Source organism: Pipistrellus hanaki (genome assembly GCF_964339955.1).
Source record: "Pipistrellus hanaki genome assembly, chromosome: 6".
Classification (NCBI taxonomy): domain Eukaryota; kingdom Metazoa; phylum Chordata; class Mammalia; order Chiroptera; family Vespertilionidae; genus Pipistrellus; species Pipistrellus hanaki.
The window spans coordinates 54,998,995-55,024,578 of record NC_140508.1 but is presented as its reverse complement, the minus strand read 5'-3'; the positions used below and the strand labels follow the sequence as shown (position 1 = coordinate 55,024,578).

Genomic DNA, 25,584 nt, shown 5'->3' with positions numbered 1-25,584 from the left:
AGTACCAAAACAAAACCTGCAGAAGTCTTTAATATGTTATTACTAATTATATTTATCTGGTTAATGTTCATAGCTCACGTTCCAAAAATCTTCTTAAGAAAATTAAATTGGGATAGGTAAGTAAGAGAAATTAGATGAATATCCTATGAAAAATATTAAGTCATCTGTGCCCTTTCCTTGTTACCTCTAAAGCACCCAGTGAGATGTGGAAAATTATTATAGTATCTTTTGAAATTCTTCTCTTCATTGGGGACATTGGCTTTTTTTTTTTTTTTTTTTTTTTTTTTTTTTTTTTTTTTGCCTCTGGTGTTTTATGCAGATTTTAGTGATTGTTGTGATAAATCCCCAGAAGTTTGTTGTCTGAAACCATAGAGTCTGGGAACTCTCTGAATGGGGCAGCCTTAATGGATGTGGTAAACCACACTTTGGAAGCATTTCTCCTTATTTAATGTTTTCTGTTCTGGATTATTGACTCTTCTCCCTGTTGAAAAATTGGTCTCTGGAGACATGGTAGAGGTCACACGTTGCCTGTTATTGTTTTGCTTCTTTGATCTTACACAGGGATTGCCTTTGGTAATTATACTAGTTCCAGAGAGTCCTGACGAGATGTGTTTATTTTACAGAAGAATTTCTGGTATTTCAAGGAGGAAGAAAGTAAAGATTTCCAATAGTAACATGTAACTCTTTGTTACAAAGGAAGCATAGCATTGTACTTTATCTTTTCATGATGACAGTTTTTAATAATAATTATTAAATGAGTTGGGATATTACAATAATTAGTTCTATAACAATTTAAGACATATTGCATATCTATAAATTATTATTGGTAAAAATGGTTAATTACATAATTAAGTTATTAGGTCTGGGTTTTTATTTCAATACCAAAAATACGTTGGCCTCCAGAAATTGTCAAGTGATCCATCCACATTTAAATGTTACAGAACCATTAAAAGAAACTGGAAATTTCATATTTTAATCTGTTTGCATTTTCTAAAGGTTTTTAGCAAGGAGGATGAATAAAAATCTTTTGCTTTGAATGCTTGGTTAGCTTTGTGATTTTTGGAATATGCTTAGGAAGAGATAATATCTCTTCAAGTCCACTTAATGTATAACTGGATCAAACACAAAAAAAGCTCAATATGCTTATATTTTAATATGTTTAAAAAAAATAAACACATAGACTTTACCATCTTCACTTTCAAATAATGGTTTAGTGGCAGGGGAGGGGGAAGACATGGGCATTTTAGTCTAAATTTGAACCCTAGTTTCATTATTTTCAAACTAGATAACTTGGGCTTGTTGCAGAAACTAGATTATTTGCTCTGTCCGCCTGTCCCTCATTCTGAATCTGCTTGTTTCTTTGTGGTTTCATTTACTTGTTCCTTGGTCCTATAAATGCAAGTTAGCTCTAGAGGTTGGACTATAATCATTACACCCATCGCCAAGAATACTTCCTAGGTGGTGTGTGTGTTTCATATTATCTCCCATGGAGAGGCACGCAGCCTCTCAGTGCCTCACTTTTAGTGGTGCTAAGCTTGATCAGTGGATTCAGGAGGTGTCACCCTGATCCCTCCATTATAAAGTTCTCCATCAGCTTTTAATCTAATGGTATCACTTGATATCGTTGTTAAAATGAATTTTGCATTAAGGGTTGCAAATTGGTAATTTTATAATTCTGTCATTCTTTCCATGTTTATTACAGTAAGAACTCTTCATTTAAAAAAATATCTTTCTCAATAATCAGGATTATTTGGTTACTTTAAGTACAGGAAGAGCAGGATGGATGCTTCACTCTTTCCTTTGTCTTGTAGTAGGGTTCAAATAGATGCTTTGTTTTTGTTGGTTTTGTTTTCCAAAAGGATTGCTCTCCTTTTCTCCTTGAATATTAAAATTAATTTTTGAGTTTTTAGTTATTAAATATGCTTCAGTTCATTGCATTTATCTTCTTTTATGTTGGGTTTCTCTAATGTTGGGCTCATGGGAACACTTCATGTTGGCACCTGTGTCTTCTGACAATGACCCACTCATTAGTCCTTGACAGCTTCTTTGCTTTCAGGAACAAGATGCTCACGGTTCATCTTTTGTCTTTCCTGCCCCAGATCTGGAATTGGCCATATCTTCCAGGAACTTGAATTCTTTTCAGTGGGAATGATATTAGGAAGTGCTTATTGTTATTGAATTGCCATTGTTTCTTGGACTTTTCAGTAGACAATGCTTGGGAATAAAAATTTGAAACCTTATAAAAAGTAAATTATTACTTAATATATCGATCCCCATCTACCTGCTCCATAGCCTAACTAGCTATTAAACCAGGCAACCCTAAAGCAGTATCCTAGATGCAGTTCTTTTTCTTTTATTGAGTGGTTGAGAGAGAGGGAAAGAGAGAGAAAGGAACATTGATTTGTTGTTCCACTTATTTACACACACATTGGCTGATTCTTGTATGTGCTCTGACCTTAGCTCGAACCTACAATCTTGGCTATCAGGACAATGCTCTAATAAACTGAGCTACCCGGCCAGGGACCATGAATTTTTTAATTCGTGTTTTTCTTGTTCTTTCTTATCACTAACTATGATGATCCTTTTAACAGTACTTTTTGAAAAATATTTTTTATCTCCTCCAGATAGTTGTTATTAAAAGTTAACCTTTACTAACAGCCCAAGTTCAGTACCTTGAAAAATATTTATATTTGGTCAAAAGAGAAACTTGTTGAGAGAGTACAGCTGAGTCAGTATAAGTGTACCATAACTGGGGGAAATAGTTTGGAATATTACGCTAGCAGGCTGTAGTAGAAATTCCAACTCTTAATGAAAGGCTCTCATTCCAAGCACTGGAATGAATTTCGTTTTCCCTGGAATCCTGAAGAACCAGAAAGGGGTGGAGGGGATGTTCACTTTGCAAATTCACTTGTTCTTACCCTCTTTTTAAAGTCTATTTTTCAAAACTACAAAATAAACGAACAAGCAAAATAGAAACAGACTCATAGAGAACAGACGGACAGCTTTCAGAGGTGAGGGGGTTTGTGGAACTGGGTGAAAAAGGTGAAGGGATTAAGGAAAAAAAAAAAAAAAAACTAATACACACAGACAAGAGTATGGCCAGAGGGAAACGGGGGTGGGGGAGGGTAGAGAAGAGTCCAGTATAGGGGGATAAATGGTGACGGAAGGAGGCTTGGCTTGAGGAGATAAACATGCAGTACAATATACAATTGACATGTTATAGAATCGTATACCTGAAACCTATGTAATTTTATTAATCAATGTTACCTCAACAAATTCAATAAGAAAATAAAGAACCACAAAAACAAAAACAACTACATGTTCAATGATAGCATTGGACTGACAATGAGAAGGATCAGAACTTCATACTAAGCACTAAAGAAGTCTAGGGTCAGTTCTACAATTCTTCACATTATCATTACCATTTTTAACAAAGCCCAATTATGCTTTTATTTGTAATAAAGTTGATCAGTTTTTTTTCACTCTACCAAGTCTCTTCATGGTGATGCTCTTGAGGGATTACATATGTCTTCTATGAGTCCTTACCACTGGATCTTGGCTCTCTCTCCTCTGAGCCCAGATGCATACTCAACTTTCCTTCTCAACCAGTCCTCCAGGGATTTCCTCTAGGAAGTCAATCAGAGTTGGAATTCCAGATAAAATTTAATATCTCTCTCCCTCTCTCTCTCTTACTTTGTTGGGAAAAGTAGGGCTAAGATATTTGCAAAATTGCCTCTCTTGAAATGAGATTTACCCAAGTTGAGCCTATGTCATACTCTAGGAGTGCAGGATTTGTCATCACATGGCTAGATATAACCCTTACCAGTTGGGTGATAGTGGGCAAATCACTTGGCTTCTCCAAGCTTCAGTTTTTTAATCTATGAAGTGGGAAGAGGTCATACATACTTCAGAACACTGAGAATTAAATAATCTTTATAAAGTACTTAGCATACTGCCTAGCTCAGGGGTCAGCAAACCACGGCTCACAAGCCACATGCGGCTCTTTGGCCCCTTGAGTGTTCTAATGCCACTTCTTCAAAATAGACTCACCCAGGCCGAAAACCGATTTCTCCACATGTGCCATGAAGTTTCAATCGCACTGTACGTGTGTGCCCGCACGTGGTATTTTGTAGAAGAGCTACACTCAAGGGTCAAAGAGTCGCATGTGGCTCGCGACCACTGGCCTAGCCCAACAGTTCTCAAACTTTTCATCTCAGAACCTTTTTATACTTTAAAAAACTGAATTTTATTTATGTAGATTAAATTTATTAGAAATTAAAACTAAGAAATATGCATCAACATAAATAACAAATTTTATGAAAAACAACTATTTTTTTGAAAGCTAATGAGAAGAGTAGTCTATCTGCATTCAATCTGTTGGAATGTTACACTTCATACAGCCTCTAAAAATTTACATATATTACAAGAGAATAAGAGTGAAAAAGGCAAGTAATATCTTAGCAATTTTGAAAAGAGTTTTGACCTCATGAACCTCAAAAAGGGCCTCTGGGACCTTAGATCTTACTTTGAGAATCATAACCAATAGCACACGAAAAATTGTAGTTATTATTGATATATGTGGAAAATTTTGTAACTAGCAAATTCTTTATAAGTATTAATGATGAGAATCAAAGACCATTACTTCAGAACTTCTTACTATCAATTGCTAAAGAGTCTCAGATAAGATTGTGATTCAGATGGAGCAAAAGACACAATAGTGTTTTTCAAATAAATGCTGGTAATACATAAATGAGTCCTTGAGTTTAAAAGGCTCAAATCTTGCTTTCAGAAAGTTGTCAATTAAATATGTCATCCTAAAGCTTTCATTCTTTTCCCCCAGAGAAGAATCTTTCCCCCTAGGGTAATAAGATCTTAATAGAGAAAGAAGTGGAGATTTACTCGGACCCATGGAGAGAGTTGGTGTGGGGTTATGGTAGCCCACCAGATTTCAGGTGGAGGTGTGGCCCCGTTGTCACCAGGTTGGGCTTCACAATCCAGAGGTCAATCTTGATTTACTGGTTGGAGAACTTGACATAAGGCTTTATTACTGCCTGATTCTCAGATACAAGAGCCTTTAAAGCGGCTTTTGAAATGTGTTCGGACTGTAAAAGCAAAAGGCAATGTGACCTGATAACAGATACTTTAAATAAATTGCTGTGACAAGAAATATGTGTATAGTTCAGATCGTTCCTATGTTAGGATATATGAATATAGTTTATATCAACTATATGTGTACTCTGAAAACATATGGTCCTCTAACTATATAAATTTTCCCCTTTTTTCCTCTTTTTTTTTGGGGGGGGGGAATGGTGGTGTAGACCATGGGGAATTCATATGCTGGGCAACTGAAATCCGCTCGATTTGAGGAAGCTCTCCACAACTCCATAGAAGCCTCTCTGAGATGTAGTAGTGTGGTGCCACGGCCAATTTTCTCCCAGCTCTACTTGGACCCCGACCAGCATCCGTTCTCACCTGCAGGTAAGTTTCTCAGTCGCATACATTTCCAGACTTTTTTTTAAAAGGAGTGGGCCTTCCAAACTGGGGGCCTCTGAAATAAACTGGTTAATTGTTAGAAAATGCTCGTCTGCCTGTCTTCAGACATCTTTCAGAACTATGAATTTTTCTTTTGATTATCTTTCCTCAACATCTTTTTTATTAATTATTTATGATTTATCTGCTTACCAGATGTAAAACCCAAAGTGGAGGATCTGGATAAAGACTTGGTACACCGCTACACTCAAAATGGAAGCCTGGATTTTTCTAACAATCTAACAGTGAATGAAATGGAAGATGACGAAGATGATGAAGAAATGTCTGATTCAAATAGCCCACCAATTCCCTATTCACAAAAACCTGCCCCAGAAGGGTCTTGCACTACAGACGGTGGGTTTTAGGTGTTTTTTGTTTGTTGTTTGTTTGTTTTTGTTTTTTATTTTCTTTAATCCTCCTAATATCGCCTGACTAGTTTCCATTCATTAGATGTGGTGCTCAAGGCTAGAAACCAATAATTACAAAAAGGAATGAAGAATAATTATGCTCTTACATGATCTCCTATGACATCATAGCAGGTGTTATAAGAAAGGTAAGTATTATCACCCCATCTTATCGATGAAGAGACTAAGATTCACTGCAGTTGATGACTTTTGGAAATGGTATGTGACAATGGCAGACTTGGTCACGTTTTTCTAAGTACTTCCTGCAAGAAGGGTACTACTTGCCGAAGTTTTTTTTAGTGTTTTTTTCTTTTCCTACTTCTTTCTTTTTACCCACAAAATAATAACAGAGATATCAGATGATTCATATTTACCTTTTCCATTTATTTTGAACACTCACCCAGTATATTATTATCTATAGAAGAGAAAAATGTATTTTTGTCAACCACCTCTTCTACCACACTTTAAAAAAGAAAATCCTAGCCCTAATATAAAACATGTTCAGGACTTCATGGTTTTGGTGATGTCACAACTTAATTTATACCCTGTTTTCTGCATTTTGTTATATACAATGCTGTTTTCTGACCTTCCTACCGCAATTAGTATGTGGGTTCTACCTTATACATATTAGCCAAAGTATAACTTTTATATTTATACTGATTTGGACCAGGGGTGATTCTAAATCATGAAAATCTTGGAGGTGGAAGGGAGGAGAAGAGAAGAAGGAGGTGAAAGTTGAGGACAGTTCCTCTATAAAACTTGAAGTACAAATAATTTGGATAAACTAGATTCAAATATGCCAAACCAGATTCATGAGTCTGCATTGTTTGGAAGTTTTATTTTCTCCTTGATTTCTCTCTATCTCTATCTCTTCCTCTCCCCTCCCTTTCTTCCCCCTCCCTCCACCTTTTCCTCTTATCTGATAAACTACCTAGGGGATTTGGAAACCTGAATAACCTTCCTTGTAGCTTATCTAGCCTGCTTCACCACAGGTGGTCTCTAGCAAATAAATACTACTGCTCCTGGAGCTGGGCCTGCTTCTGGCATATCATTCCTTATGTATTGACTTCCACGTGATTGATTTCTTTTGCCGAGACTTAATATATTATGATACATACCAATTTGCTCATTGATGTATTACAGGCCTTTAAACCTGTAGTGGTGTGGGAGGTAACTGGCATTTGGTTTCCATTTATCTGTTTTATAGCCATGTTCATGCCTTTTATTTAATTGATGAGTCAACTCATTTATCAAGTAATAGCTAGAGGTGGAAATAGTGCTTAAAATATTGTTGGTTTGACACCAAGAACCTTGTTCTATGTAAAAATTAAATAGAACCAGAGTAAAAGTTTTAGGGGATCATTGTGAAATATCAAATTTTATACCAAAAATAGGGGGAGGGTGTCCTTTTTTTCCTGTGCCCTAGGTGTGTTTTCAGACTGCCTTTGAGATATCCATTGATATTATATATAAGCAGGTATGGAAAGCTGTTTATGACTCACCAAGTTATAAACTCAGTGATTTAGTAGATAGCAAATGCGTCTGTGAAGCATAAGGGAAGAGTAATAGTTATTTTAAAGAGAATAGTTACTTTAAAGAGGATAGTTATCTTAGAGGCACATTTTTTTTTCCTACCAAAAAAGAACTATTTCACCTCAGCACAAGATTCATCTTCTAAGACAACCCCAAAATGCTAGCTACACTTAGATTCCATCAGCTACTTTGGTTTCTTATAATTAATTAGCGTCCATTTTTTGTTCCCCCCCCCCCCTTTAATTCACCTGAGGGTGACATGGTCACTAAACACAAAAGGCATCGTTTATAATTGGACAGTTTATAGTTCATCCATGCCTTTTTCAATTTGACTCGTTCTAAGGTAGTTCTAAGAGTCTTCTCCCTCAGGGCCCTGAAATGTTCCTTATAAAAATGTCAGTAAAATAGGGCAATGTTAATAGGACTTGCTTCAGTGGACCACCTTCCTGTCATGGGAAATCCTGTATTTACCTAAGGCTTAAGGAAGCTGAAGTTATTTTTAGAGGCAATTTAGATAAGCAGATACTTCACACCTGATGAGCTTCTGGGGGGTTACCATTCAGATGTAAATTTTGGTTGCTAATTTCTTATGTAAATTATTGGAATAGAGTAGTTTCCTACCCTGCTGGGAGGCCCTTGAGTGTCTAAAAGGGTGAAGAGCAACCAAATTTTAGGCCTCCAAATACTGCCTTGATTGCTTCAGTTTGTATTTACAGCTGTTTCAGTAAACTTTTCCCTCCCCCCATTTAGATTACTCTGTAACCTTCAAATTGGAGATAATTGGAGAATGCAAATTGGGTTCTGTGAAGTGAAAACTTTGGCTATTTTCTTAAGGAAATGCAGATGGAGTTTATAAAGAGGACCCCCTCTATTATTTTATTTTAATTAAAGTAATTTGCTGCGAGAGTCTTGGTTTTAGACAATATTTTACTTTTATTCTCAGAAAATGAAACTATTTAGAGGCACACTTGTCAAATAAGTTGTAATTTGTATGCCCACCTCAATGATAGCTTATCTTTCTTGCCTGTGCTTTCTCCAGGAGCCTCTAAAAGAAACATTAGATCTTTCTTTTGGGGTTAGTTCAAAGATAATTCAAAATTATCCTACAGGGATAATAAGGTTTCTTTCATTTTGTTTGAGATTTTAATTGAACTTTAATATTGATCTTTATTAGGTTAATAATCTAATACATTTCTAACAGTGGGAAAATAGAGCCACCTGTTACACCAGATATTTGAATTCCTGGGGGTTTGATAATCATTTGTTGGGGAATGTTTTAACTGATACTCTTGAAGTTCCATATAGCTCCGATGGTCTAAAAAGGATTGTAATAATCTGCAGGTTGGTACATTCCTGTACCAATTTGTACCAACCTGCTGATTATGGTTCTATCTAGTCCACTCTTTCTAATATAGAGTAAATCAAGGCTGTAGATGGCTGTATTACTACTGAGTGACAGAGACAATTCCCCAAGCATTCTGTTGGCCATCAATAGGCAATCGGACCAGGCTGGCGTGGATCAGTAATTAAGCATCAACCTAAGAACCAGGAGATCAAGGTTCAATTCCCAGTCAGGGCATATGCCTGGGTTGCAGGCTCTATCCCCAGTGTGGGCCGTACAGGAGGCAGCAGATCAATGGTTCACTCTTATCATTGATGTTTCTATCTCCCCTCTCCCTTTCTTTCTGAAATCAGTAAAAATTTATTTTAAAAAAATAGACAGTTGTTATCCTCTCATCACTGAATTTGGGAAGATACTACTTTTTGGAGCAAATAATAACAAAAGTGATACTTCTTAGGGGAAATGTGTTTTTAGGTTTATTGTCTACATGTAAATTAATAAATCCTTTGATTAAAAATTTAGTGTTCCTTTTAGGACTATAAAATGCCTCCAGATTTAGTATTTTAGAATTTGGTGGGAAAGACTGTATTCACCCCTCATAATTTTAGCTCTGGATTATAACTGTTCTTAGTTTTTCTTTAGCTAAGTTGAATAGTACACTTTTTATCTGTCTTCACATGGTAAACTTCCCATGTCTTATATCACTAAACTTTTCTGGACTCATATGTAATCGTGGGCAAGTTCCCTAACCTTTTTGAGCTTCAATTTCTTCATCTATGAAAAGGAGGTAGTATGCCGAGACTGGTTTGGCTCAATGGATAGAGCGTCGGCCTGCAGACCGAAAGGTCCCAGGTTCCATTCCGGTCAAGGGCATGTACATTGGTTGTGGGCACATCCCCAGAGGGGTGGGGAGGGGAGTGTGCGCAGGAGGCAGCTTGTCGATGTTTCTCTCTCATCGATGTTTCTAACTCTCTATCCCTCTCCCTTCCTCTCTGAAATAAATCAGTAAAATATTTTTTAAAAAGGAGGTAGTAGCACCTACCTACAGTTGTTGAGAGGGTTAAATAACATAATTTAAATAGTGGTTAGCACTATACCTGACTTACATTAAGTGCTCCATAAATTTTAGCTGCCATCAATATCATGATAATATCATCATCATTATTATCAATTTCCAATTTCCAGAGTTTAAAATAAACAGTGAATCCTGTCCCTTACTGGGAGTGGGGGCAGCAGAATTTTTTTCAAGGGGTTTATGTATTCTTAGCCTCCAAAAATGTTTGTAAACTGAATAATTAATATGACTGAATATAAAAATGACTTTTTCAAACAAATATAAATGATATTGTGAATGGTAAAAACAGATTCATTAAAGAGTATTAAAGAATTCATAAAAACTTTTTAAAATATATTTTTTTGAAAGAGAGAAAGGGAGAGGGAAAGATGAAACATCAATGATGAGAGAGATCATTGATTGGCTGCCTCCTGCATGCCCCCTACTGGAGACCAAGCCCGAAACCCAGGCATGTGACCTTGACCGGAATTGAACCTGGCAACCTTCATTCTGCAGGCCGATGCTCTATCTACTGACCCAAACCAGCTAAGGAACACAAAAACATTTTTATATTATTTTTCTCAATTTCCAAACATTAAACTTATAATTGAAATTTTTTAATGTTTAAAAGGTTATCTACAAGCTTGAGATAGTTAAACCACATTGTCCTTATCAATTTAGTCTTTCTTCTGTTGACTTTTTTCCAGTTTTATTATGTCTGCTTTTGTAGTTTGATGATCCAGACCATATATATTAGCTTTATAAGCACCACAGCTTTATATAAAATTTGGATGTTGTTTTCATTTCTCATATACTAACTGATGGCATCCAATTGTTAGTTGGCATTTGGTTAACATCATAATATTAATTGATGCTGGAAGAATTTAGCATGATTCTTCTCCACTTTATATTGGGCAGTGATGATAGAGGTTGCATCACGTTTGTGTGTAAAGAGTCCATTCTCCCTCTCCCATAGCTCCCTCAAATAGCACTTATCATACTTTCATTCAGCCTAATTTGGTTGCAGGTGACAAAAACCCAACTCAGACTAGCTTAGGTAGAATGAAGAGGTTATTGGAAGAATTCCAAAGCAAAAGGTGTCATGACCAAACCGTGGGAAAGGCAGAGACAGCTGAGCCTCAGGGATCCGAACTCTGACTCTGCCAGAGCATCCCCCACCACCACCACCACCACACCCCCACCCTATCCCTCCTATCTTTGCTGACAGACTTCTCTCACGGGGCAAGGGGCAGAGTTGCACAGAGCTAACCAAGCCATGCTCTCTGGTTCCATATTCAGAATTCTTAAGGAAAATGCTCTGATTGGCATGGTGTATGTCCAGTGCCCATCCCTGGACTGATCAAGTAGGTCTAGATACGTGGGATGTTACAGTGGCCCAGCTTGGGTCAGGTGCCAGCTCCAGATTAATCTGGACTGTCACAACTCTTCAGGGGAATCAATCACATGATTAGAGTGCAGGGAGGATCTTTTCCCTGAAGACTTGCACATCAACGATCTATAGCAGAAAATAGCAGTCCTCCTTAATATTGTTTTGTGATTTTCAGTTCCTTATACAGTCTTCCAATTAACTGTAATATGAGTTCTTTTTTTTTTAAATCCTCACCCGAGGATATTTTTCCATTAATTTTTAGAGAGAGTGCAAGAGAGAGGAAAAGATAGAAATATTGATGAAAGGTAAACACATCAATTGGTTGCCTCTACATTCCCTAACTAGGTCCCTGGGCTGGGGAGGAGCCTGCAACTGAGATGTGTGCCCTTGACTGGAATCAAACCCGGGACACTTCAGTCTGCAGGCTGATGCTTTATTCACTGAGCCTAACCGACTAGGGCTATAATGAGTTCTTAGAGGAAGATATCTGTATCCCCAGACCTAATACAATATCAATTGCAAATGATTTTTAATGAATCATGAACTAATGAATTACTATAATATGTTATCTTGTCAGATCTTGTCATTTCATGTCATAACTAGTGAAAATAACCTGACAGTTCTGAGTTCTAGTCCTTGCCAATTCGTTTATGAGTCCCCAAACTCAGAGCTTCAGTCTCCACTATGTGAAATGGAGGAGAGAGAGTCATCGATGTTCTTTGACTGTTCCTTTGACTGTTCTCTGTTCTTTGACTGTTCCTTTGAAAAAGTGAATTTGCATTGAAAGTTAAAATAGTATATTATGTGCATGGAAAGTTACATTTTTTTTTTCAAAGTTTGCTGTATCTTTATCATATCCTTACCTATGGGGGGAAAATATGAAAGTTGTCAGTGTTGGCTACACCAGTCAGAATATCTCCTAGTGTCCTTTCATCTCTATAAGACATATAATAGATTTGTCTTCTCATTGGAGTACACAGACTTTAAATTATGTTCTTAATAGTGATTCCCACAGGTAAATCTTACCCTCCAAACGGGTTACAAAGCATTTTAACCTCCCTAAACATTTCTTTGTCTTTTTTCTGGTTTTTAGGTTTTTGTCAAGCGGGAAAGGATTTGCGTTTGGTATCTCTGTGTATGGAACAAATCGACATCCCAGCAGGATTCCTTCTGGTGGGGGCCAAGTCTCCCAATCTTCCTGAACACATCCTAGTGTGTGCTGTAGACAAACGATTTCTGCCGGATGATCATGGGAAAAATGCACTTTTAGGTGAGTATTTCACGCCTATAAAATTCCTTCCAAGATGGGGTTAAAATACAAATTTATTTTAAATTATCACTGAATTTATTGAAATCGCAGAATTAGTTGAGGAATATAGAGTTTGGCAAAAGTAGATTTATAGTTGTGAGTATGCAAAACACAGTTTATTCTTATATTGTTATTTATTATATTTTCCATCTGAGCAAATGTAAAATACTTTTACCCCTATATAGTTTAGTGCAAGTATGAAACGCTTTTCCTGTTAACTTCTTAAAAATTGTTTTTTAATTTTTTATTCATTCTCAAAACACCTGATGTCAGGTCCTCTCAATTATTCAGCTGTGGATTATCTACTTTGTAATTTACTTGTAGTTTATCCATACCACTCATTATTTATACCTACCCTTGGTTGATGTGATTCTCATTTTATATTTAGCATTAGTTATCTAACATAATTAGGAAAAAATATATCCTATATAATAAAACCCTAATATGCAAATCGACCAAATAGTGGAATGACTGGTGGAACAATCCATCCCCATAATCGGCATTGATCACCAGGGGGCAGACACCAAACACAGGAGCCAGAAGCTGGGCCCACAGCTGACAAGCACAGTGACAGTGGCAAGATCCTCTCCCACCTCCACTGCAGGAAGGTGGTAAGGAGCAAGGGGTCCTGGACTCGAGAGGGATGTCTGACTACCAGTGGACATCCTCTGAGGGGTCCCGGACTGCGAGAGGGCACAGGCTAGGCTGAGGGACCCCCCCCATTGTATGAATTTTGTGCACTGGGCCTCTAGTGTGTGTGTGTGTGTGTATGTGTGTGTGTGTGTGTGTATTACATATATATATATGTAATAATGCATACCTTTATCTCAGAATTGTTTTGCTTTCTGGTATGCTGTGCTTTACATCCATGTGACTATTTAGTAACTACCAAATTATACTTCTTCATCCCTTCACCTTTTTTACTCAGCCCTACAACAACCACCTCTCTGCCCCTCTCCCACCCTAATCTGGCAAACCCTTAGTTTGTTCTCTGTATTTATCAGTCAGTTTCTGTTTTATTTATTTGTTCACTTTGTTCTTTAGATTCCACATATAAGTGAAATGATATGGTATTTGTCTTTCTCTGTCTGACTTATTTCACTTAGCACAATACCCTGTAGGTCCATCCATGCTGTCACAAATGGTAAGATTTCAGTCTTTTCTTATGGCCAAATGTTACTCCATTGGACTTATATACCACATCTTTTTTATCCAGTCATCTGTTGATGAGTGCTTGGGTTGCTTCCATATCTTGGCTATTGTAAATAATGCTGTAGTAAACATAGAAGTGCACATATCTTTTTAAATTAGTGTTTTGGATTTCTTCAGATATTTACCCAGAAGTGGAATTGCTGGGTCCTACAGAAATGCCATTTTATTGTGTTTTGTTTTGTTTTTTGCTATTTTTTTTATTTTGATTGTTGGCGTTATTACAGATGTTCCCCATTCCCCTTTTGCTCCTTACACCTAAACCCTGCCCTTTTCTCCCTCTGGCCCTAACCACATTTTTGTCTGTGTTCATGGGCTATGTATACATGTACTTTGACTATTTTCTTCACCTTTCATCCTGTCTGTCCCACCCACCTCCCCTCATACATTTGTCAGACTGTACCATGTATCCATGACTCTGGTTCTATTTTGTTCATTAGATTCCACATGTAAGTGAGATCATATGGCATTTGTCTTTCTCTGACTGGCTTATTTCGCTTAGCATTATAACCTCCAGGTCCATCCATGCTGTCGCAAAACCTGAGTCCCTTTGTATAGCCACCTAATATTCCATTGTGTAAATGTCCACAGCTTTTTTTATTCACTCATCTATCGATGAGTACGTGGGCTATTTCCAGATTTTGTCTATTGTAAATAGCTCTGCTATGAACATAGGAGTGCATATATATTTTTTTCTGATATATATTTTCTTAGGATATATTCCCAGGAAAGTGGGACCACTGGGTCAAAAGACAGTTTTATTTTTAATTTTTTGAGGAAACTCCATACTGTTTTCCACAGTGGCTGCACACCAGTATACATTCCTACCAACAGTGCACTAGGGTTCCTTTTTCTCTACATCCTCTCCAGCACTTGTTTGTTGATTTACTGCTGGTGGCCATTCTGGTAGTTGTGAGGTGATATGTCATTGTAGTTTTAATCAGCATCGCTTTGATGATTAGTGATGTTGAGCATTTTTTCATGTCTGTTGGCTATCTGTATGTCCTCTTTGAAAGGTCCTTTGTTCATTTTTTAATTGGATTGTCTGTCTTCCTGGTGTTGAGTTGTATATGTTCTTCCTATGTTTTGGAAATTAAACCCTTATTAGATGTATCATTGGCAAATATGTTCTCCCATACAGTGAATTCCCTTTTCACTTTGATGATGGTTTCTTTTGTTGTGCAGAAGCTTTTTAGTTTGATGTGGTTCCATTTGTTTATTTTTCCCTTTGTTTCCCTTGCCCTAGGTGATACATCAGCAAACATACTGCTATGAGAGATATCTGAGATTTTTTGAGATTTTACTGCCTATATCTTCTTCTAGGGTTTTTAAGGTTTTGTGACTTACATTTAAGTCATTTAAACATTTTGAGTTTATTTGGTGTCTGGTGTAAGTTGGTGGTCTAGTTTCATTTTTTTTTCATATACCTGTCCAATTTCCCCAGCACCATTTATTGAAGAGACTATATTTACTTCATTGTGTACTTTTGCCTCCTTTGTCAAATATTAAGTGACCATAGAGGCAGGGATTGGTTTCTGGGATCTCTGTTCTGTTCCATTGATCTCTATGCCTATTCTTTGCCAGTTCCAGACTATTTTGATTATAGTAGCCTTATAGTATAGTTTGATATCTGGTATCCAACTGTGTCCTACTATCTCAAGATTGCTGAGGCTATTTGGGTCTTTTTTGGTTCCATATAAATTTTTTAAATACTTTTTCTAGATCTGTGAAATATGCCCTTAATATTTTAATCTATGAATCTATAGATTGCTTTAGTATGGGTATTATAGTATGGCTATTATAATGATATTAACTCTTCTATCTATGAACATGGAATTTGCTTCCACTTATTTGTGTCTTCTTCAATTTTTTTCTTTAACGTCTTATAGGTTTTCAAGTACAGGTCTTTTACCTCCCAGGTTAAATTTATTCCTTGGTACCTTTTTTTGTTGTTGTTATTGCAGTATTAAATTGCTTTCTTAGTTTCTCTTTCTGAAAGTTCACTATTTGTGTATAGATTTCTGGATATTGAGTTTATATCCTGCTACTTTCCCAAATTCATTTATTAGATCTAGTAGTTTTAGGGTGTAATCTTTTGGGTTTTTTTTTATATATATAATATTATGTGACCTGTGAATAATGACAGTTTTACTTCCTCCTTTCCAATTTGGATCCCTCTAATTTCTTGTTTTCTGATCACTGTGGTAGAACTTCCAGTACTGTGTTGAATAAGAGTGGTGAAAGCAGCCTTCCTCTCTTATTCCTGATCTTAAGGGAGACACTTTTAGTTTTTGTCCATTAAGTATGATATTGGCTGTAGGTTTTTCACATATGGCTTTTATTATGTTGAGATATGGTCCCTTTATTCCCGCTTTGGTGAGATTTTTTATCATAAATTAGTGTTAGATTTTATCAAATGTTTTTTTCTGCATCAATTGATATGATCAACGTGGGTTTTATCTTTCATTTTGTTTATGTGATGTATCACATTTATTGGTTTGCAAATATTGTACCAGTCTTGCATCCCTGGAATAAATTCCACTTGATCATGGTATGTAATCTGTTTAATGTATTGCTGGATTTGATTAGTTAGTATTTTCTTGAGAATTTCAGCATCAGGGATATTGGCCTATAATTTTCTTTGTAGTGTCTTTGTCTTGTTTTGGAATTAGGACATGTTTGGCTTTGTAAAATGAGCTTGAGAGTATTCCCTCCTCTTGAATTTTTTGGAATAATTTGAGGAGGATAGGTTTTAGTTCTTCTTTGAATGTTTGGTAAAATTTGTTTGTGAAGCCATCTGGTCCAGGACTTTTGTTTGCTGTGAGTTGGTGTATGTGTGTGTGTGTTTTTGTTGTTGTTTTTGTTTTTTACATTACTGCTTTAATTTCATTAATTGTTATTGGTCTATTTAGGTTTTTTTATTCTTCCTGATTGAGTTTTAGAAAATTGTATGTTTCTAGGAATTTGTCTTTTTCATCCAGGTTGTTCTATTTGTTGGCATATAGTTATTCATCTTCCTTCCTCCCTCCCTCCCTCCCTCCCTCCCTCCCTCCCTCCCTCCCTCCCTCCCTCTCTCCCTCCCTCCCTTCCTTCCTTCTGTTGATTTCAGAGAGGAAGAAAGCTAGAAACATCAATGATGAGAATCACTGATCCGCTGCCTCCTGCATGCCCCCTACTGGGGGTCTGTGGAGAGTGGCTACAGCGTTTGGACAGGTTCAAGTTTTGGACCCATGAGAGGGCATAGTCCTCTCGTGGTAAAGCCACATGCAGGTCCCAGCTTGGAGGGCAAAGCCCTCTCAACACAATTATAGCCAAAGGCTATGGTTGTAAGCTTGACCTATGGTCTGAACCTGTGGTCCTAGGTGGCTTAGTGATGTGGACTGTGGGAGGTGCAGCAAGTGCTGCCAAAACAAAGCTTGATAAGAATTCTCAGGTGCATGTAATCAAAACTAAATTCAAAACTCTCCAGAACATTGTAAACATCTTGACCATGCCCTTGCTTTGCCTCATGGGATCTGACTATAAAATAAAGACTCAGCCGAAACCGGTTTGACTCAGTGGTAGAGCGCCGGTCTGCGGACTGAAAGGTTCCGGGTTCGATTCTGGTCAAGGGCATGTACCTTGGTTGCGGGCACATTCCCGTTAGGGGGTGTGCAGGAGGCAGCTGGTCGATGTTTCTCTCTCATCGACGTTTCTAGCTCTCTATCTCTTTCCCTTCCTCTCTGTAAAAAATCAATAAAATATTTTTTTAAATTATTTTCATTCTTTCACTGTTATGAAATAACTGCTAAAATACTGTCCCTGTGTTTTTCCTTTGAATTATTATTTTTTAAATTAGGAAATTATTGAGTCAAAAATGCTTAATAATTGTGTGCTTCTTATATATAAAGGTATTGTAACAACATACAAGGCCACCAGTAACTTGGGTTTCCGTTCTTCCAGGGTTTTCTGGAAACTGTATTGGCTGTGGAGAAAGAGGATTTCGGTATTTCACGGAATTTTCCAACCACATTAACTTGAAGCTCACCACCCAGCCAAAGAAGCAGAAGCACTTAAAGTACTACCTAGTCAGAAGCTCCCAGGGTGTTCTGTCGAAGGGACCTCTTATCTGCTGGAAAGGTAGCCTCCACTTCTGGGAGGGAAAGGGAAGGGAAGGGAGTGAGGACGTTGTCATAATGACAAGTGGCCCATTCAGAATTCAGGTGTGTTATAGATAAACATCCCAAGTTCAGAATGCTATCCGAAACCCCAACGCCTTCTGGCAGGTTATTTGATTTGCTTTTGATTTTTTGTACAGCCTATTCAAGTTTAGGAAAGTGCATGTCTTTAAGTATTTGTCTCTTGGGAGGGTGGAGTATAGCTCTTGACGGGGAGGGGGTTATGGACTCTTTCTAGCTCTTCTGTTATTTGGAGTGGCCCTCAAAGTGTCAGTTTCCTGATTACATGCTCTTTCTACTTTACTTAATAGGTTCTTTGGTAATTTTCAAGCACCTATATTTTTCTGTTTTAATTAAAACTATGCATACTTCAGAATAAATAATGCTCTCTTCAGAATACCTGGGGAAATGCACTGTTCAGGTGACAAAGTTTTATTTATTTATTTTTTAGTTAGGAAGAGCTTAACTAACATACTTATAGAAATGAATCCAGTTGAAACTTCACATCTTCGTGTGTTTGAGGGAATTTAACACAAGTTCTAATAATTATTCTAATGCAGTGGAATATCTAATCCTTATTCTTTTGATCAGTTTCTTATATGCTGAGATTTTTTTTTCTGTTATTCATATTACTATTTCATAGACAATATGATAATTGTTTATAATGTTTCTATTTGTTGTCTGTGCAATATTTTGACCTGACCATGAAAAATAATATAATAAATCCAAATTACAACTGCAGATTTGCCTCTGAGTCTTTCACCATATTTGCTCGTGGTTGCATTTGAAATGACATTGTGTAACTCCTTTGGAAATGGCTATATGTTCCAAACCAGATGTGAGCTTAATTTGTGACTACTAAGTCATAAATATAGTGTGTTTATAAATAACTCTTTATTCTAATAAAATTTAAGTAATTTTCCTATAGAAAAATTGTTCTCTGTAGAGCAAAGATAAGTTGGGCATTGTCTTCCCCCCCCCCTTTTTTTCAGTCCTCATCTGAGGACATGCTTATTGGTTTCAGAGAGAGGGAAATGAAGACGGAGAGAGAGGGAATCATCGTTGCGAGAAAGAAACATCATTTGGTTGCCTTCCCTGTACGCTGCATGGGGATAGAATCTGCAACCTAGGTATGTCCACTGACCAGGAATCAAACCCACAACCTTCGATGTACTGGATGATGCTCCCACCAACTGAGCCACCTTGACCAGGGTGCCTCCTGGCCTTTTAGCTGCCCTTTAAAGCTTTTGTTTTGGTTGCATAAAATATTTTTAACTTCTTATTTAGTAGTCAGTGACATCTCATCTTTCTGGGAAAGAATGTCTGTGAAATACTTTGTGATACAAATGGGTGACTTCTGAAGTCTCACATTTATAGCAGTTGCTGGAATTGGAATTTTATGTCTATATACACATATACTAACATATGATATCAGTTTACAAATATTCATATATGCACATAATGTGGAAATATCCTCTTAGGTGAAATACTAGTATACTAGCTCTTTAAGGAAGATCGTAGCATAGAAGGAGACAAAAAACTGCCTCCACCCCTTGCTTGTATCTGATAAACTTGGAAACACTCTAAAGGAACCTCTACAATTAGCTTTGTCATTTATAGCCCATTTATTATTTTTTAATTAAATTTATTGGGGTGACATTGATTAATAGTATTATATAGGTTTCAAATATACATTTCTATGGTACAAAATCTGTATATTACATTGTGTGCACACCACCCAAAGTCAAACCATCTTCTGTCACCATATATTTGGCTCCCTTTACTCACCACCAGTATGGTAACCACCATACTGTTGTCTGTGTCTATGAGTTTCAGTTTTATATCCCACACCTGAGTGAAATCATATGGTCCTTAGCTTATTCTAACTGACTTATTTTGCTTAGCATAATATTCTTGAGGTCTATCCATGTTATTGCAAATAACAGTATTTCATCTTTTCTTATGACCTAGTAGTATTCCGTTGTATACATGTACTGCATCTTCTTTATACAATCCTCTATCTGAGGATACTTTGGTTGTCTCCATGTCTTGGCCACTGTGAATAATGCTACAGTGAACATAGAGGTGCATATATCTTTGCAAATAAATGCTTTTGGGTTTTTCTGGTAGATACCCAGAAAGATTTCTGGGTCATATAGTAACTCGATTAATTTTTTGAGGAACCACCATACTGGTTTCCATAGTGGCTGTACCAGTTTACATTCCCACCAGTAATGAATGAGGGTTCCATTTTCTCCACAATCTCTCCAGCATTTGTTATTTCCTACCTTATTAATAATAGTTATTCTAACAGGTATGAGATGGTATCTCATTGTAGTTTTGATTTGCATTTCCCTAATAGCTAGTGAAATTAAACATATTTTCATATATTTATTGGCCATTTGTATGTCTTCTTGGGAGAGGTGTCTGTCCATTTTTTAATTAGTTTATTTGCTCATTTTTTAATTGGATTGTTTGTTTGGTATTGAGTTGTATGAATTCTTTATATATTTTGGGTATTAACCCCTTGTCGGAGCTATTGTTTGCAAATAGCATCTCCCATATGGTTAGTTGAATGGGAAACGATATTGAAGCACCTAAAGGTGAGCAAATGGGAACAAACAGGAGAGGCAAGAAGGCAAAAAGGCTGAGATGTGCCAGGTAGCCATGCAGCCAGGAGCTCATGGTGGAGCTCAGCTTGGAAAAGGGAGGAAATTGGATGTGACTGGTGCTCCCTTCAGCCGAGAGGAGCAGAGAAAAAGAACAAAAACAGCCCAAAATCAGCAGGAGAAAGGAATTAATAAAAATTAGAGCAGAATTGAATGAAATGATGAACAAAAAGACCATACAAAAGATTAATTCAACAAAGAGCTGGTTCTCTGAAAAGATTAATAAAATTAGTGAACCCCTGGCTAGACTCACTAAGGAAAAAAGAGAAAAGACTCATATAAATCAGAAAGGAAAGAGGAGAAGTTATGACAGATATCACAGATATATAAAGGATCATACTAGCATTCTGTGAAAGATCATGTGCCACCAAATTCAATAACCTGGAAGAAATGGATAAATTCCTAGAAATATATAACTTTTTTAGACTGAATCATGAAGAATTAGAAATTCTAAATAGACTAATCAACAGTGAGAAAGTTGAAACAACCATAAAAAGTCTCCCAAAAAATAAAAGTCCAAGACCAGGTGCTTTCATTAGTGAATTCCAAAAACCATTCAAAAAAGATTTGATACCTATCTTCTCAAACTCTTCCAAAAAAATTTTTAAAAGAGGCATACTTTCTAACATACTTTTTGAGGCCACTATAACCCTGATACCAAAAGCTGACAAGTATAACGCAAAAAAAAGAAAACTACAGACCAATATCTCTGATGAATACAGATGCAAAAATCTTATAAAAAAAAATACTAGCAAATAGAATTCAATAATACATTTAAGAAAAATCACAATCAAGTGGGGTTCATTCCGGAGGCACAAGGATGGTTCAACATACACAAATTAATCAATGGAATACATCATATTAGCAAAACAAAAGATAAAAATCACATGATTTTATCAATAGATGCAAAATCAAGAAGAAGGTATAGAAGAAAAGTACTCAACATAATAAAAATCATATGTGACAAAACTTCAGCCAATATCCTACTTAATGGGAAACACTGAAAGCTTTTCCTAAAAACATCAGGAATAAGACAAAGATGCCTACTCTCACCACTCTTATTCAACATTAAAGGCTCGTTGCACAAAATTCATGCATGGGTAGGGTTCCTAGGCCTGGCTGGCAATTAGGGCCGAACTGTGGGGCAACTGGCCTGGCACTGGCCTGGCGGGGCAATTGGAGGGCCCCCTGCTGGCACCTGCCTTTGCTGGCCTGGGGCCTGTGGGCTGGAGGCAGCTCCTGCATTGAGTGCCTGCCCCCTGGTGGTCAGTGTGCATCATAGCGACTGGTTGTTCCACCGGTCGTTCTGCCATCAGTCAATTTGCATATTAGGCTTTCATTAAGTAGGATAGTTCTGGAAGTCTGAGCCAAAGCAATCAGGCAAGAGAAATAAATAAAAGGCATCCAGATTGGTAATGAACAAGTAAAAATATCATTCTTTGCAAATGACATGATTCTGTATCTACAAATCCCTAAAGACTTCACCAAAAAACTATAAAAACAATAAATGTAGTAAAATTGAAGGATACAAAAATCAATGTACAAAATTCCACTGCTTTCCTATATGATAACAATGAAAACTCAGAAAAAAATAAATGAAAAAAAAATTCCTTTTGTAATAGCAACCAAAAGAATAAAATACCTAGGAATAAACTTAATAAAGGAGGTGAATGACCTAACTAAAAAACATTATTAAAGGAGATTGGGGGAGGGGAGATGAAATGGAAAAATATCCCATATTTATGGCTTGGAAGAATCAACATAAAATGGACATATTACCCAAAGTAATATACAGATTTAATACAATCCCATCAAAATCCCAATGTCAGTTTTTAAAGAATTAGAAAAAACACACATCAAATTTGTATGAAACCACAAAAGACCCCAAATAGCCAAAACAATCCTGAGAAAAAAGAACAAAGCTAGAGATATCATACTATCTGACTTCAAATTATACTACAGAGTTAATATAATCAAAACAGCATGGTACTGGCAGAAAAACAGACACACAGACCAATGGAACAGAATCGAGAGCCCAGAAATAAAACCACATATTTATGGGCAAATAATTTTTTACTAAGGAGCCAAATTTGGTTCTGGGGAAATTGGAAAGACATATGCAAAAGAATGGCCCTAAACTACACTTTGTCCCCAGGTACCAAAATTAATTTAAAATGATTCAAATACTTAAATATAAGACCTGAAACAGTAAATTTTATAGATGAAAACATAGGTACTAAACTTATGGACCTGGGTTGTAGAGAACATTTCATTAATTTGACCCCCAAAGTCATGGGAAATAAAGGCAAAATTAAATGAATGGGACTATGACAAACTAAATAGTTTCTTCACATGCTATCTCAAAACTAATATGATAAAACATATAGTATAACTTTGTTGGAAGTTGCAATAAAGAACATTGTCATAGCATTTGCTATCTACCTGAACCAGTGCAAGGTATTATTAAAATGTATCAGAGGCTGAAACCGGATGGGCTCAGTAGATCAGCGTTTTTCAACCGCTGTTCCGCGGCACACTAGTGTGCCGCGAGATGTTGCCTGGTGTGCCTGCCGTAGGTGCAGACAAGACAAGAATTTTATAATTTTTCACTATTTTGTTTACTTAATATTTCATAATAAAGTAATTATAAAATACTTTCTTTGTGTTTGTTTGATTCCTATTCAAAAGAATTACTTTATATATAGTCAATATAGGCACAGAGTTAAATTTTTTAACATTTTCTAATGGTGGTGTGCCTCGTGATTTTTTTCATGAAACAAGTGTGCCTTTGCCCAAAAAAGGTTGAAAAACACTGCAGTAGATAGAGCATTGGCCTGTGGACTGAAGGGTCCCAGGTTCGATTCCGGTCAAGGGCATGTATCTTGGTTGCGGTCACACTCCCAGTAGGGGGTGTGCAAGAGGCAGCTGATTGATGTTTCTCTCTCATCGATGTTTCTAACTCTCTATCCCTCTCTCTTCCTCTCTGTAAAAAATCAATAAAATATATTTTTTTAAATGTATCAGAGACCCATATTAGCTTAATTAAAATGAAGCTTGGTGTTTCATGATCAGTAATCAACTTGAATATTCTCTACCTATTTCCTTTAATAAGAACTGAGAATAATAATTTTAACATTTCTAATTTTTTTCTTGCACTCTTGAATATAAGTTAAGGTTAAAGGTAGCCTAGCTTGACTCCAGGATATTGTTCTACATTTAAATCAATCCTGGGCATGCCAAAACCGGTTTGGCTCAGTGGATAGAGCGTCAGCTTGTGGACTGAAAGGTTCCAGGTTCGATTCCGGTCAAGGGCATGTATCTTGGTTGCGGTCACACCCCCAGTAGGGGGTGTGCAAGAGGCAGCTGATTGATGTTTCTCTCTCATCAATGTTTCTAACTCTCTATCCCTCTCTCTTCCTCTCTGTAAAAAATCAATAAAATATATTTTTTTATAAAATAAAAAAAAAATAAATAAATCATGGGCAGCAGATTAATTGGTATTTAAAAGCTTATTAGATTTTTAAAAACTATTAATAGTTTAACCTCAGTCTTACCCATTAAATTAGTATAACTATATTGGTTATGAGTAATTTTTCCCCTGGGAACTAGTCTGTGGGTTAAAAATTCTGATCATTCTTTGTGACCATTTCTTGGTTTTCTGAGCATGACATCTGGCCCTAGGAAGACAAATTGTGTTCACTATGTTGAACATTCTGTTGGAGTCAGGACTAAAGCCAGGGGGACCTCAAATAAGGAAAGTGGTTGCCATTTAAGGAGCAGCCATTTATTTTAGAGATTTTATGGATTGTCTCCTTGTCACCTGTTTTAACATAATATTGGGCCTCCACACATAATGTGACTCTCATTCTTTTTCAGAATGTAGAAGCCGACAATCCTCTGCTACTTGCCACTCTATTAAACCAAACGCTTCAGTATCATCAACGGTGACCCCAGAAAATGGCACAACTAATGGATACAAATCAGGATTCATTCAGACAGGTAATGGGGCATTTTATTTTGGCATTTCAGACAGTCGATGTATATTTAATGAGGCATTTAAAATTTACTCTTGGCTGGTTTGAACAGACATGTTTTAAAATAGAGATGAATTTCTTGAGTTACTATTAGAACTCAGCATTGAGATAGGCCAGCCTCTGGGTGACCAGAATCCCAAATCCTGCCAGTGCTAGGACAGGATGGAGGAAGGGACTGATAGTTGACAAGAAATTTAACTGAAACATAGGGCCCATTTCTAGAAGAAATAAGTGGAAATCCAGATATGAAGAAAGTCTGCCTCATAGCTGTCAGGTTGCATGTTTTGGGGACAGAAGTTCCAGGGTATGTCTCTAACTAAGCCCAAAAATAGGGTGTATTGTCCCAACTGGGATAAAAAGTAAGGTCCCAGGATAGGACTGAGGATCATAGCAGAAGAATCCAGGTTCTAGTTTCTAGTGGTTCAAGATAGGAGCTTGGATATGAATAACCAGATAAAATTTTAGTGCCTGAAACTATGTTACAGTATCACAGCAGGATCAGCAGAGTGGACAATCTGATACCGAGCAGATAAGTCACTAGTCTAAGGCCTCTGAAAATTCTTTCAGTATAGAGAGGACTGCACAGGCCCAGGCCCTGAGGTCAGAACAAGGCTTTAGGTGAGAATTAATATTTCCAGGTGATGCAAGGGCTGGAGGGCTATAACCAAAAAGATCAGGGCAGATAGTGTTTGAGAAAACTATTCAGGAGCAAGTCTAGGTTATATCTTAGGCAGGAAGGTAAGTGTTTTTAAAGGACTTGAGAGTTTTTTTCAGTGCACTTGTATTTTGTAAAGTACCATTTTACTCATCTGATATGCAGACTTCATAGCATATGTGTTTTGCCAGTATCCAGTCAACCATTCAAGTTGAAAGGAAGGCTGTATTTATTTCACTGTTTAGCATTCCTCTTTAAAATCTATGTGAAATTCTGATGAGCTGATAAATTATTTTTAT

At 36.8% G+C, this 25,584-nt stretch overlaps 1 protein-coding gene across 6 annotated transcripts in view; it reads left to right on the top strand.

The window, feature by feature from the left end:
- The window catches only part of GREB1L (GREB1 like retinoic acid receptor coactivator), a 250,799-nt gene that overhangs the window by 101,887 nt on the left and 123,328 nt on the right, over positions 1-25,584 (top strand). For 4 of the 6 annotated variants that reach the window (XR_014795353.1, XR_014795354.1, XM_084888067.1 and 1 more), the window contains 5 exons: positions 5,319-5,478; positions 5,686-5,883; positions 12,346-12,522; positions 17,713-17,889; positions 24,473-24,595. Coding sequence is in view for 4 of the 6 variants with exons in the window: in XM_084888067.1 (XP_084744193.1) it covers positions 5,322-5,478; positions 5,686-5,883; positions 12,346-12,522; positions 17,713-17,889; positions 24,473-24,595 (832 nt within the window). In the remaining 2 variants the exon portion in view is untranslated. Of the gene's footprint in view, positions 1-5,278; positions 5,479-5,685; positions 5,884-6,014; positions 6,083-12,345; positions 12,523-17,712; positions 17,890-24,472; positions 24,596-25,584 lie in introns of those variants that run through there. The other 2 variants (XM_084888069.1, XM_084888070.1) reach the window with 2 other exon arrangements.